Raw genomic sequence first — 14027 nt, 5'->3', positions numbered from 1 at the left:
AAACCCAAGAAAAGGAAGCTTCTGGACTATCTGGATTTGAAACCCAGCTTCTACAAAATTTTTCACACATAATACAAACTTCAATAACATCTGTTGAGGGAAAAACTAAAGTCAGCTTTACTTTTCTGTTTCATCAGCAATATAAAGCAGTACAACAATTTTTTTCTGAACACATGGTCAGGTCTTGGGATATAAGGTGTAATCATGGTTTGGTATTACAGTTTCATCAGATTCAATGAGACCTTGTATAGTAATAAAATTGTTAAAGCCAGACATTATTTCATTCAAGTGAGTTGCTCTCTTCTGCAACCGCCGTTTGGCTTGTAGCAGTATTTTAATTTTCTTACGTGCCGAAATAAGTTGTGTTTGTGCATGTTCAAGTTCCCGTTTCAGAGCTTGCTTTTCTGGTGTATCTGGATTATTTAACAGACCCGTCTCTGTAGTGGTAGCTTCAGGAGCTGGCAAGTGTATTTCATTATCAGGATTCGGTATGGGCGGTGTATTAGATGATCGGGATGTATCTGGATTAGTTAACAGGTCTGTCTCTGTAATGGTAGCTTCAGGAACTGGCAAGTGTATTTCGTTATCTGGGTTTGGTATGGGCGGCGTATTAGAAGATCGGCACTTTGGAGGTTTTGGGGTCTTTTTGACATGACGAAAATGAGATGGAAAAGCATCAAATATGCTGGGCGCAGCCCCTTCTCGCAAACGAACAACTGACAAGCTGGTTCTGTCAATATCCTCTTCCCTGAAGTGCTTTGAGCACAAAATTCTCACGCCCCACTGCAGCAATCCATCGCTGTCGAAGAACAGGGTCTGATGAAAACCAAAGCAAACAACATGTAACAATTTCTAAATTGTGAACTGATACTGTACCAATGGTAATAACCATCAGAGGCAGACAGGGTGCTATAATTAACACTGTAACTGGGGTAGGATTTAGGTCATTTACTGAGCAAATGCTGTTATCACATCAATATTCTTCTGTTACTCTAAATGTCTATTTTCTAATATATTTCCACCATTCATGATGTATTGTAAGCTACATTGAGCCTGCAAATAGGTGGGGAAAACGTGGGATACAAATGCAACAAATAAATAAATAAATATTAGGAAGCCACCCTGGGGGGGGGGGGGGCATGGTGTCCCTATAAGCAGCCCCTGGAAATGACACACTGATTAGTGTAAATATAGGAAAAGAAGCCTTTGCCTTGGCCCCCACCTCTTTCCCAGAGAGGGGGGCATCTTGCAACAGACAGGGAGGTTGAGAGGGCTCAGGGCAGCCCAGGAACAGTGATCCAAATGGAGACTGGCACGGGCACCTTTTAGTTAAAGTTAGGGTTAAAATGTTTAAAATGCTCCAGCCCTGTTATAAAACTGAGAACTCAGGTTCCCATAGATGACAGAGTTGTGCTCACTTTCTTTGTTGAAGTTTTAACTATAAAGTCTTACAAATTGTGACTTTCCAGGTTGGGGTTTAAAAGTGATTTTAAATGTTCTGGTTTTCACAGACACTCTGAAGCAGTAAGATATTGTGAGAGGTTTAAGAGCTTTGCCTTTAACTACTAAAATTTTAGGAGTTTGTAATGGGGAGGACCTGCAGCAGTGAGGTCTGTTACAAGGCTCCTGATTGGCTGTCTGAGGCCCCAGGGAAAGCTGGGAGCTTGAGGGACATATGAGGCAAGCCTGAGGGGCAGTGTGGAAGGCAGCCAATAGGAGCCAGGATTTAGTAAAGGACATCAATTTGGACCAATGAGGTGGCAGGAAGCAGCCCAACCCATAGATTGGTGCGAATTTCTAGCCAATCCAGAGGACAGGAGGGGGTGGAGCAGCAGGAAAAGAACAGGAAGCAGCCCAGAGGCAACCTGGGAAGGAGAAATGCAAGCAGGGCAAAGAGAGGGGGCTTCAAGCATGCTCTGAAAGGAGAAAAGAGAAGAGCAGGCTGGGGGAGGAGTGTGCTGCAAGCAGGGGCAGAGAAGGGCAAGAAGAGGCAGCTGCAGGAGACAAAGATCAAGTCCAAGCAGGAGTGAGCTGCTGGCTAGAAAAGAAGGAGCCACTGACGAGCCCCGGATGAAGAGAGAGAACTGGTGAGGACTGGGGCCGGGCACCAAAGCAGACAGGAACAGAGGAGGAGGAGAAGGGTGTCTAGAGCGAGCCGGGGGCAGAAGAGGAGCTGAGCTGCAGGGGAACAGGCCAGCTGGGGCCAAGAAGAGGAGGGAGCTGGGACAGTGATAAAGATCTGTTAAATGCGGCTCGGCCACGTCTTGTGTCCGGCAGAGATGACCCTCCCCCCATACCTATGTCTAGCTATACTGTGCATCCTGTATGTGTACCACAGACACTGCTCCCCTCCCTATGACTTCTATAATCACTTTCTATACTGCACTTTCTGTATGTGTAATACAGAAACTCCTCCCCTCCCTATGTCTTCTATAATCTCTTTCAATACTGCACTTCCTATATAACAGACACTGCTCCCCTCCCATGTCTCTATAGATCATATACTGCACTTTCTGTATGTGTAACAGACACTGCTCCCTTCCCATATGTCTCTATATATCATATAGTACGCTTCCCGTATGTGTAACACAGACACTGCTTCCCTAGGTCTCTATAGTTCTCTATCTATCCTGCGCTTCCTGTATGTGTAATATACACAGTGCACCCTTCCCCCCAGCACATGTAAGTATCAGTTACACCAGTCTCTATCCATATGTATATATACACTGTGCTTCCTGTATGTGTAACATAGACACAGCTACCCTCCCATCCATATATAACTGTATATTCATATTGCTTCCTGTTTGTATAACAATGCACCTTTCCCCCCTCAGCACATGTAAATGTCACTTACACCTATCACTAAATATGTATCTATGCATATACATACATTTAACATAGTAACATAGATGACGGCAGAAAAAGACCACGGTCCATCCAGTCTGCCCAAGAAATATGCCACTTTTTTGTGTATACCTTACCTTGATTTGTACCTGTCTTTTTCAGGGCACAGACCGTACAAGTCTGCACTATCCCCGCCTCCCACCATCGGCTCTGGCACAGACCGTATAAGTCTTTCCAGCACTATCCCCGCCTCCCAACCACCAGCCCCGCCTCCCACTGTGCCACTTTTTTGTGTATACCTTTCCTTGATTTGTACCTGTCTTTTTCAGGGCACAGACGTACAAGTCTGCCCAGCACTATCCCCGCCTCCCACTACCGGCTCTGTTATCCAATCTCGGCTAAGCTCCTGTATATATAACATACCGTGCATCCCTCCTCCCTCAGTGCTTGTAAATGTCACTTTAACCTATCTTTATCCGTATGTATCTATGTGTACTCTTTATTATCATCAATGAAACCAGTCTGAGCTATCATTAGCTCAAAGCTGCTTCTTTCCTGAGCCACAGCATCGAAGAAAATATACGTGGCACAGTCTTCCCCCTGTGGATAGGTATTACTCTCTTTGGATACACGGTGGCTCGTTTCTGCTTGTGGAAATGCATTGTCTGATTCTCCTGTTGTGTGTAGTGTATCCCTCCTCCTTGTGTGGATATGAAATCAGTGCTTCTACCCTGGAAGTGGTGTGACTAGGAAGCTTAGCTTAATTACCCGTTGTCAGTGCCTTGAGAAAATCACAAAACACAGCCTTGTGCAGCAGGCTCCATGCAGGTCAGTGTACCTGGGGCAACCTGTTTGGCAACATCTGGAGGACAGTCCTATTTGTGCCGGCTCCGAGTTGCTGCTGTGTGAAGATCCACAGTTCTGATTGGAAGAGGGTCATGTGTGCTAGGCTTTGGCTGGGCTGTGGTTGTAACAGCTGCAGGGGAAAGGCTTGATGTTGGAGGGTGTGACTAAGCGTGTGTCAGGCATGTAGTGGCCTGGGAAGTATGTGAGAGAGAATCGCAGCACGTAGGTGAGGATCTGTGATGTCTCTCGCGTTCTCTGCACCTTGCCACTTGTTGTTGGGGTACATGTTAACTCCCTGGGAAACCAGGACCTGTTGGCTGCCATCTTAATCTTTTTTTTTTTTTCAATGTGTTTTACCCTATCCAGTGCTTCCTGGCGATGAACTTACCCCCGGGACAGCGGTGGCGGCTCTGGATGTTCTCTCGTTTCCCTCACCACCAGAGGTTAAATGAATTCTGTCTTGCCTGGCCCAGCCCATCTGGCCCCCACAAGCCAGGGAGAATCATGCCAGCCCCGAGGCCTGTGTAAGTTGCAGCCTGCCGCTTCCGAGAAGGACTGCGACAACACATTCGTTGGGGAAGGGAGCACCCTGCAGAATGACCTGGACGAGGTGGACAAGCTGAAGAGCAAATTCATGTCAGCATGGAACAACATGAAATATAGTGAGTCAAGCAGCCTCATACTGTGATGGTGGAGGCTGGTGTCTCGGCACCGCTGGTCTTACACTTGCAGCTGCGATTCTGTGGTGATGAACAGGGGACAAAAGTCACTCTTTCATTAGACAGCTGGTCAAGAGTTTGTCAACGGGGCAAAGGGGAAATTGTTTGGGGAGGGAGTCGCACCTATGCATGCATGAGAAGAGGGCATCCGTGTGTTTTTCACTCATAGTCTGCTCTGGCATCAGCAGGGACAAAGCCACCTTCAGAGTTGTAATAGCACAGCCCAGTTAGGGTTTGTGGCTACTACAACAGCTCAGTGGCTGAGAAGGTGACTTTATTCCTGCTGATGCCAGAGCATACTATGGCTGAAATAATATGTATTTTCAAGTCTCTGTAAATACATTTGGCCACAGTGATTTCTTTTGATAATTTAGAAATGCAATTTGCACTGAATCAGCCTGAATACACTTCTTCCATCTTCCTATGCCTTTCAAATTTAAAAATAGCACTTTTGTCTGCCAGCTGGGAGAGTAAGGCTATTTGTTTCATTTCATAGTTTTTAAATACCGGTTTAGCGTAGGCTGAGCAGCAGAGCACAGTGCCGTATGACACCTGTGAACCCACATTCCCAGCCTGCTGCTACCGCCAGTCTTTACTATGTGTGAGCCAGGACCCTGAGGACAAAGCTTTGATGCTTGTGGATCCAGATTCTAATCCCACCACTGCCAGCAGCTGCCCATTCTTTCTGCCTTTTCTTACATTCTCTGCCTCTCCTCTGTTGTGTATAATTCTTTGGGATGTAGTACTAGAAAATACACAACATCAGATGTGACAGTGACCTAACTCTGTCAGAAATCTCATTAACGCCCTTCTTAATTCTTAACTGATTCCGCATGCCTGGCGTAATCTCAGAGCAAAATGTTTTTTCTTTCCCTGCAAGGCTGGACCGTGAAAACAAAGCCCAATTTCAGTAAAACCTCACCCCTCTACCTGCTGGGCCATCATTACCTCCTAGACAACAAAGGTGAGTCTCGTGCTTGCCCAGTTGCAAGCACTGGTTCTCAGTCCCACCTGGCATCCAGTCCTGCTTTAAAAAAAAAAAAAAAAAAAAGAGTGAAGCATTCTGGACTGTGGAGTTGTTTGAACAGGGACTTGAGGATGTTGACTAGAATAGTTTTGTAGTTTCCTGTTGCATGATGAAGCTGATATTAACGTGATGCGGGAGCTTTTTGAACACTTCCCTCTCTGTTTCCACTGACTTGTCTGAACAGGTCAGCTCGTCGGCTAAGGGGACTCATTCTGCCTAGCTGGTGTTTACTCAGTCCCTGGGCCCTTCCACATTCCCATATTGCTTTCCATACTGCTGTTTACTGAGGTTAATCCTTGCTCTTGTCTCTTCTGTGGCCCAGAGGACTCCGAGAGGTTCCAGAAGGATTTTGTGTCCCGGCTCTGGTTCACATACCGGCGAGAGTTCCAGCCGCTGGAGGGTACACTGTGGACAACGGACTGCGGCTGGGGTTGCATGCTACGCAGTGGGCAGATGCTGCTGGGCCAGGGTCTCCTGTTGCATCACCTATCCAGAGGTTAGACCTGAGAGAAGGTTACATTATAGTCTAGGAAGGGAACTCAGTTATCACATCATGTCCCCTATCTCACTTAGCAGCAGAAGCAGTTAGGACTTGAAGTTTGTGTTGAGCTGCTGATCTGAGCTTTGCCCTTGAGCTCAAGTAAAATCACAAGGATAATGTGTCACTTTTGCATGTTCTGCACTATGGGCCATGGCTGGAACCTGGTGCCTTGTTTCACACTGCATGGTATGAAGTGTTGATTTCTGTTTTGAGATACCTTTATATTGAGAAGCATGTATGCCAGAAATATTTTTTGTAAATTTGTATGTCGTTATGATACTGGAGTTGTAAACTGAAATGTATTTTCCTTTATTCAATGGCTTGGGGGACACTGATGGTTGACGATTATTTAGCCTGGACCTGCTCAGATGCCTTGTTTACCAGCCTGATGGAACGGGAACCTCAGAAAAGTCTCTCTCCCTCGAAATCCGCCAGCCCAGGCCTCAGGACTCTGGAGAGGAGCAGGCCTGTTAGGGACATTTCCATCCAGTCCCACAGTCCGGCAGACCTGGTGAAAGAAGGCCTCCACCGCAAAATCATCTCATGGTTCTCAGATCACCCCAGGGCCCCGTTCGGGGTGCACCAGTTGGTCGACCTGGGGAAAAGCTCAGGGAAGAGGGCAGGAGACTGGTACGGCCCCTCCATCGTTGCTCACATAATCAGGTAAGGTGTATGAGCTCTTGGTCACACACGTTAACCCATTAGTGCCCAATGTTCCCATAATAAGTGATAATACAAAAACAGAAGAAACAAGTCTTCGCTAAAAATACAACAAAACAAAACAGAGAAGATAACTAAAAGATAAAAAAGACGACGCTTCAAATAAAAATCCAGTTAAAAATACAATTTTAATGGTCGATAAGATAAAAATGATATAAATCTACAATTTAAAAGATAAAAAATACAATTTGGATGGTCGATGAGCAAGACTCGACACAGCTGTGTTTCGGCCTACCGGGCCTGCATCAGGAGTCTTTCACCATCAGATATGTCAATTCTTATATCTTTCACCATCCAATATGACAAATCTTGTTTTCGTCACACGATGAGCATTATTTGAGTCCGATCCAAGAGACGCTGCAGCCCCATTACAAGATCTACTATTGTAAAACGAAAACAAGATTTGTCATATCTGATGGTGAAAGATATAAGAATTGACATATCTGATGGTGAAAGACTCCTGATGCAGGCCCGGTAGGCCAAAACACAGCTGTGTCGAGTCTTGCTCATCGACCATTCAAATTGTATTTTTTATCTTTGAAAATGTAGATTTATATAATTTTATCTTGTTTATTGACCATTAAAATTGTATTTTTAACTGGATTTTTATTTGAAGCGTCGTCCTTTTTATTTTTTAGTCATCTTCGCTGTTTTGTTTTGTTGTCCCATAATAAGTGCCCATATGGGAACATTGGGACATGGTTCTCAACTGGATGCCATGGTGTTTGGTTTCAGCTGTGTCCATGTCTCTTTCAAATCCAGTTGCTGTGACTGTGAAAAAACTTCTAGGTTTTTTCTGCTTTTATTGGGCTATCACAGGGTAGGCAGCGGTTGGACACAAAGAGGCATATTTTCAAAGCACTTTGGGAGGCTAAGTTCCATAGGTTTCTATGGAACTTTGGGAGGCTAAGTGCTTTGAAAATGAGCCTCAAAGAGCTGCATAAATGTCAGTACCACAGGATAGGTATGTGTCACATTCATACTTATTTGACGCATTGGTCTTTAAGTTATTTAGATACGTTGTAACTGCTGAGACTTTACTTTTAATTTGTATATTTATCTACATACATATATATATATATATATATATATCTATGTTCTTTATTTGCCATATTTATTGCCACTGTTATTTTTAGTTATTGCCAGTGATTTTATCGGTTGTGGCTATTATTTTTAGTTGGATTTTGATGCAAAATCGAATTATGTATTTTATTATGTCATGTCATGGTTATTTACATATTTATCATTGTTTTTATTATTATTATTTTGTATATTGAACCCGTTTCAATTGTTTATTGACTTTATATTGTGTTTGTTTCTATTTGTCTTTTAATTAATTTGTTGTTTTTAATTTTGTTATAATTTAATTTACTGTTTTGTAGCCCCCTGAGGCAGCCCTTTGTGGGTGAAACACGGCCAGTGGTGGGCGATGCAAGGAGATTGCTATTTACACGAATAAAAGTTTAAATATCTATCACTGATCTGCTTTTATCACTTCCCACCCTAAATGTCAGTACTATTCAGAAAATTAACAAATGTGCCATATACTGCCAACAAAACTCAATGCAGTGACAGAATGAGCATGAATTATTACCAGAATGAACTGTTACTGTGTACGTCAATCTTTCCAAACACTCACCAACACTGTCGAACAAGTCTTGTCCCGTTGTATCCTTCAACGATTCCACCGACGATAAAACTCTGGTGAATGACCCTCGTCTGGGCTGTTTTCTGTGCATACTTCCCACGGTCTGCGTAAAATTCAGTGGCAGGTTTCCCACCCCTGGATTATCAGGACTCATAGCTAGTGTAAACACTTAGGTTTGCATTGTGCATGTAGGGTACTGAATGATCACGTTGGTAGGTCTCTAAGACAAAAAAATGGAAGAGGCTGCAGACACGGTTGTGAAGGACCGTTTGTATGTGTCCTGAACCAATCAGCGTTCTCATTGTGTCATGTGATTTCTTATTTTCCTTGTGCTACAGGAAAGCGGTGGAAGGGGCTTCAGAAGTCTCGGACCTCTCTGTCTATGTATCTCAGGACTGTACCGGTACGTAACCCTCTTATAGTGCAAGGATCTTTGCCTCTCTGGTTTTCCCTCATTCTGACTGTCTGCTGATCCCCCTCTCAGTGTACAAAGCGGATGTAGAACAGCTGTTGGGCTGGGACATTGGACCACGTGGGCCTAGAAAGGCTGTAATAATTCTGGTGCCGGTCCGTCTGGGAGGGGAGACGCTGAATCCCGTCTACACAGACTGTGTGAAGGTCAGTACTCTTTTGTATTCTTTCTCTGGGAATTCGTTTTCAAAATAATAATAAAGCTGAGGTTTGTCATCCCAAAAGGGGTGCCTTCCCCAAGCACTGCTGCATCATACAGAACATAAGTATTGCCATACTGGGACAGACTGAAGGTCCATCAAGCCCAGCATCTTGTTTCCAACAGTGACCAATCCAGGTCACAAATACCTGGCAAGATCCCAGAAAAGTGCAATACATTTTATGATGCTTATCCCAGCAATAGTGGATTTTCCTCAAGTCATTTTAATAATGGTCTATGGACTTTTCCTTTAGGAAGCCATCCAAACCTTTTTAAAACCCCGCTAAGCTAACCACCTTTACCACATTCTCTGGCAACGAATTCCAGAGTCTAACGTCTGACGCACTCAGTGTGACATAATGTCACATCCTGGTGGAGTCACACCAGTCCTTCTCCCTGCCCGCTCTGATATATCCTTCCCCAGCCTGAGCCAGTACCGTGCTAGAATTATTATTCTCTAGGGTGCGGGGGAGAAGCTTTTCTCTGTCTGAAAGGTTCTCCTGCTCTTTTAACAGGAGATTCTGAGGCTAGAATCCTGCATCGGGATCATCGGAGGGAAACCCAAACACTCGCTTTATTTCATCGGCTACCAGGGTAAGAACCCCCCACCCCATGAAAGGCCTGTGCCCCCTGCTAGTGTGCTTAAGCTGTCATGCTTTTAGTCTTTAGACTGTACCTGTGTGTTAAGTGGAAATGAGACGTATCGAACGTTAGCAGATCCCTTTCCTTGTATCCTTCCCGCAAAGGCCTTTTAATCTTTTCTTTATCTGCCTTTAGATGAATTTCTCTTGTACCTGGACCCGCATTACTGCCAGCCTTTTGTGGACCCTGCCAAAGACAGCATCTCCCTGGAGGTGAGTCCGGAACAATGAGACACAAGTAAAAGCATATCTGATGCACCTCATTCAGTTACAGGGGCAATGGCGAGGTGTGTGAAATGAGTCACTCTTCCTCTCTCCTTCCCTAAGTCCTTCCACTGCAGCTCTCCGCAGAAGATCTCCTTCAGCAAGATGGACCCCAGCTGTACCATTGGCTTGTATGCCCGCAGCAGGCAAGAGTTCGATGTGCTCTGTGAGCAGCTCACGAGGGTAAGAGCAGTGCTGGACACTTCTTTATGTGCTTGGCTTATGAACACGTCTCTCGCTTCTGTCTTGGACCTTTCTCTTTCTCTCATACGTTGCTCTCCACAACATTTTCAGTGGGATGGGAGAGAAGAAAGGAAAATATTACAGCATTTGGATTTGGGTTCTAATCCTAGCTTTACCACTGCCTCTGTGCTGTGCATGAGCTAGCTGCTGGTAAGGGATAAACCACCCCCAATACAGAAAGATAAAAAAACACATCTTTTTCTGTCTTCCTCCCTTCCAGACCCTGAATTCATCTTCCGTGAAGGAGAGGTATCCCATGTTCACATTTGCAGACGGACACGCTCAGGAGTACAGTCTGGATGACGTCTGCACCCCCTCAGAACGAGCCGTGCCCACCCCAGAGGCAGGGGCACGGGGAAAGGTCAAGCGGCCCAGCACCGATGAGTTTGTCTTTCTATAAACCAAATGTGGGATCAGAACATTTTTACAGGAGCTGGACTAGTGCAAACTGTACATGGTGGATGTAGACCGGCCGTTGGGCTAGAACATTGTACCATGTAGGCCCAAAATAATCCTGGTGCTGGCCCAGCTGGGAGGCGAGACGCCGATTCCCATCTCCCAAGTCTGTGTAAAGGGCAGTAGTACGGTGCGCATTCCCCTGCCTCTCTCCCAAGTAAATCACAAATTGTTAAAGATAAATTTCAGAACAGGTGCTGTGAAATTAGCCAGACAGTGCACGAGACAGGCATAGAGCTGGCAATTATTGGCCTCTGTTTTAACAAACAAAAAACGAATCTATTTTTTCAAAATTATTATTAAAATTAGACCTTTGTTTATCAAGGATCAATGGCTCAGTTATTGTTAGCAAAGTTACTTACCTTTAACGGGAATCCGCCGTGGACAGCAGGATAAGTCAGCAGTACACAGCAACATCCTTCACTGCTGTCAAACTTGGAACGTTTGCTGTCCTAAATACCCGAAAAGTCTAGCAAATTTTTCTGCGCATGCATGAGACCTCCCATCTTCCTGTTCCGCCCAATCGTCAAGAGCAGAGCAAACCTCCAAGCTTGGCGCCATCGGATTACAGACATTTGACAGAAATACATCTCTCTCTGAGCAGTGCCAGATCTGGAGCAGAAGTGTAATCCAAGAGCTGGGGGGGGGGGGGGGGGGGGGGAGAGATAGGTGTCTTGTATATTTAGAGATGCACAGAGGATGTCTGATGGAGACCAGTGGCTTCCAACAGGTCTGCTTTGCAGGGGCTCCAGAATGAATAGAGACGTCAAAACAGATTTGCATACCGTGGATCTCTATTCTACATACATTTTGGCTTGCTTGTATTCGAAAACCAGACAAATCCGGAGAGCACAGCAACCAGGACGGCTTAGGAAACACTGGTCTAGCGCAGCAGGCCTTGCCATGGGCAGGTTAGCAGGGATTAGTAGCTGCCATTTGCTTGCACTACATATGTCTGGTCATTTACACTAGACAGAAGATCATGTCTTTTCACTGTACTGTCTTAACAACAAACACAGTTTATATTTCTGAGTTTATATGCAAATATCGGCTTGCTGGATAGGGTTCAGAGACTTTCTGGAGGGCTTTATTTTTTATAAAGAACAAGATAGGGTTTATATTTTTCCTAGGACACTATTTTTTTTTTTTTTTTAAAGGATTGTTGGTCACAGAGCAGAAGCTGAAATCAGGAAAGCACCGAAACGTTTTCCTACTGTACTTCTTTTTCTGAAGACCTTCATGTGGGGGAGTTAGAGGAAGCTAGTACTTCCTGAGAAATGTCTCCGATAAGATCCAGCAGTATCATGGCTCTGGAGACTGGGTTGGGCAGGTGTTCTTTTGAAATTAGAGGTTTGGACCTTAGAGGAGGGGAAAAGCCTGTGTTTGGCCTTGCAGTTTCTCTGTGTCTAAAACATGAAATATGGCAGCTTTTCTGCGTGGGCAATGCACTTGGGTTGGAGGGTTATAAGCAGAGTTGCTGGTGAGAAGCAGAAGAGGAGGAACGAAACTCAAATCTCCAGCTTTCTAAAATGCACACAAAACTGCTAAACAAAAAAAAAACACACAAGGAACTGTTTTAAAAATTAAATAACAGTGAGAGCTAGTCTTCAGTCAGTTGGTTCCCTATAAAATCTCCCCAGGACTTTGGGCCAGATGCACTAAACTTAACGAGCCATTAACGAGCAAGTAGTAAACCGTGGCATGCACTAAATGCTTCTCCGAGCCATTTTCCGATCACGGTAGCAGCTAACAAAAACGGAATGCAGATGAGCAAATTAGTACCCCAATGTGTATAAATCGTATTGTAATGAGATGCACTACCATTTTCCGATTGCCTAACTGTGGAAAATCTAACAGGAGGTCTGTACCTCACAATTTCTATAAATGTAACAAAAAAAAAAATGGGGAAAAAAACGTCCAATTGCTCATCAGGGCCGTCCTTCTAAAGCACCTAACATAGACGTCCTTCACTGAAATAAAAAAAAAAAAAAAAAAAGGACGGCCCTGGCAAGTACTTTGGGGCCGGAGCGCAAGCTGCAGCTGCCGGTACAGCCGGTGATCCATGCCGCCCCACTCTAGGAAGAAGGGGGTGGATTGCGGCTGACTGTGCAGACCCTCCTCCCCGGGAACGCATGGCTCTGGGGGCGATGGGGGGGGGGGGGGGGTGACTGTTGCACCAAATTACCACCGCATCGGGACGTGCGAGTACTCCTAATATGGACGTCCTTCACCGAAACATACAAAAAAGGACAGCCCTGACGAGCAATTGTCACCGGTGTCAGCTAAACGCGCTGTGATTGGCGGAGAGAGACCTGGAGGGGGGCATAATCGAAAGGGACGTCTAAATAGTTTTTTATTTGGACGTCCTCGCAGAAGAACACCCATCACAAAAAAATCTGGGGAATAACGTCCAATTGCTCATCAGGGCCGTCCTTTTTTTGTATGTTGCAGTAAAGGACGTCCATGTTAGGCGTCCTCGCACGTCCCAATGCCGGCGGTGGTAATTGGTGCAACTCTCTCCCCCCGCAGCTCTAACAAGTGCTCGCCAGGGACGTCTTTTTTGGACGTCTACCGCATGTGCAGAGCAGCCAGCATAACGCTTGGCTGCTCTGCGCATGCTCGACCGGCCGCCTGTTTTTCCGAGGAAATAGAGAATGCAAGTGAGCTACAACAAGCAGCTCATTTGCATTCCATTTCCTTAATGCATGGCCGTTCCCTCTCTCAGCCCCCTACCAATTAACACAGTATCCCAGCCCTGCTGATAAGGTAAAGCAGTACTGAATTGTATTGTCTGTTCAGGGGGCTCCATCTCAGCTAGTTGCTGGGGTCTACGGGGAGATGGCCTTAAAGCTGGCTGTAGGCCTACTTTCCTGGGAAGAAGGTTAATAAATCATCTGCCATGCCCAGCTAAGAAAAAGGTTTGGTTGACTAGTTTTAGTTCTGTTTAACAGCTCCTATCACCATCTTAGGCAGGCCGGGGAGTGTGAATGGACGTGTCTTTCTGTTTTTGCACGATACAAATACCAAAATCGCTCTCGACAAGGAGCAGAAGTCAGTGATCACAGAACAGCCGAGCCCTGCTTTTCCGCATATTCCTCACTGCCCTCGTGAAACTGTTTATCTGCTTGCTGTTTTAATTTGCGATTTGGTCAATTCTGTTAACGTTTCTTGCCTGAACAGTGCAATTTCTCCTGTATTTCCTTTGGCTCTGTAAATAATAAAGTCTGGTACCATGGTTTACGGTTGGTTGTTTTATTTTTTTCTGCTAATATACCTCATTCCTACCCTGTAGCACTCTTGTAAGCTCTGCCTGTGCATCTCATGCTGCTATGGATAGCACCATATACTTTTATTAAAATACAGATGTGGGTCGATAAAAGTTTTAATTGAACATCACTACAGTGTGCA

The 14027-nt window shown here is 45.1% G+C and overlaps 2 protein-coding genes across 3 annotated transcripts in view; one reads left to right on the top strand and one right to left on the bottom strand.

Annotated features, from left to right (window-relative positions):
- Positions 1 to 730: 730 nt before the first annotated feature.
- KRI1 (KRI1 homolog) overlaps positions 731 to 14027 on the bottom strand; it is a 36629-nt gene continuing 23332 nt past the window's right edge. The window contains exon 20 of the mRNA XM_030197053.1: positions 731 to 816. The gene's annotated coding sequence lies outside the window, so the exon portion shown is untranslated. The remainder of the gene's footprint in view (positions 817 to 14027) is intronic.
- On the top strand, positions 1860 to 11274 carry ATG4D (autophagy related 4D cysteine peptidase). Of its 2 annotated transcripts, none has more exons than XM_030197055.1 (11): positions 1860 to 2087; positions 4057 to 4352; positions 5290 to 5373; positions 5759 to 5932; positions 6331 to 6640; positions 8684 to 8748; positions 8830 to 8963; positions 9531 to 9609; positions 9793 to 9869; positions 9984 to 10103; positions 10384 to 11274. In XM_030197055.1, the coding sequence occupies exons 2-11, from the start codon at positions 4139 to 4141 to the stop codon at positions 10561 to 10563; spliced, it is 1437 nt and encodes a 478-aa protein (XP_030052915.1). In that variant the 5' UTR covers positions 1860 to 2087; positions 4057 to 4138; the 3' UTR covers positions 10564 to 11274. The 2 variants fall into 2 exon arrangements, with proteins under 2 accessions (XP_030052915.1, XP_030052916.1); XM_030197056.1 differs by lacking the exon at positions 1860 to 2087 and adding an exon at positions 3871 to 3916.

The sequence above is a fragment of the Microcaecilia unicolor genome, chromosome 3 (genome assembly GCF_901765095.1).
Source record: "Microcaecilia unicolor chromosome 3, aMicUni1.1, whole genome shotgun sequence".
Lineage (NCBI taxonomy): Eukaryota > Metazoa > Chordata > Amphibia > Gymnophiona > Siphonopidae > Microcaecilia > Microcaecilia unicolor.
The sequence above is the reverse complement of the archived record's forward strand: the minus strand, read 5'-3'. Positions and strand labels throughout refer to the sequence as shown.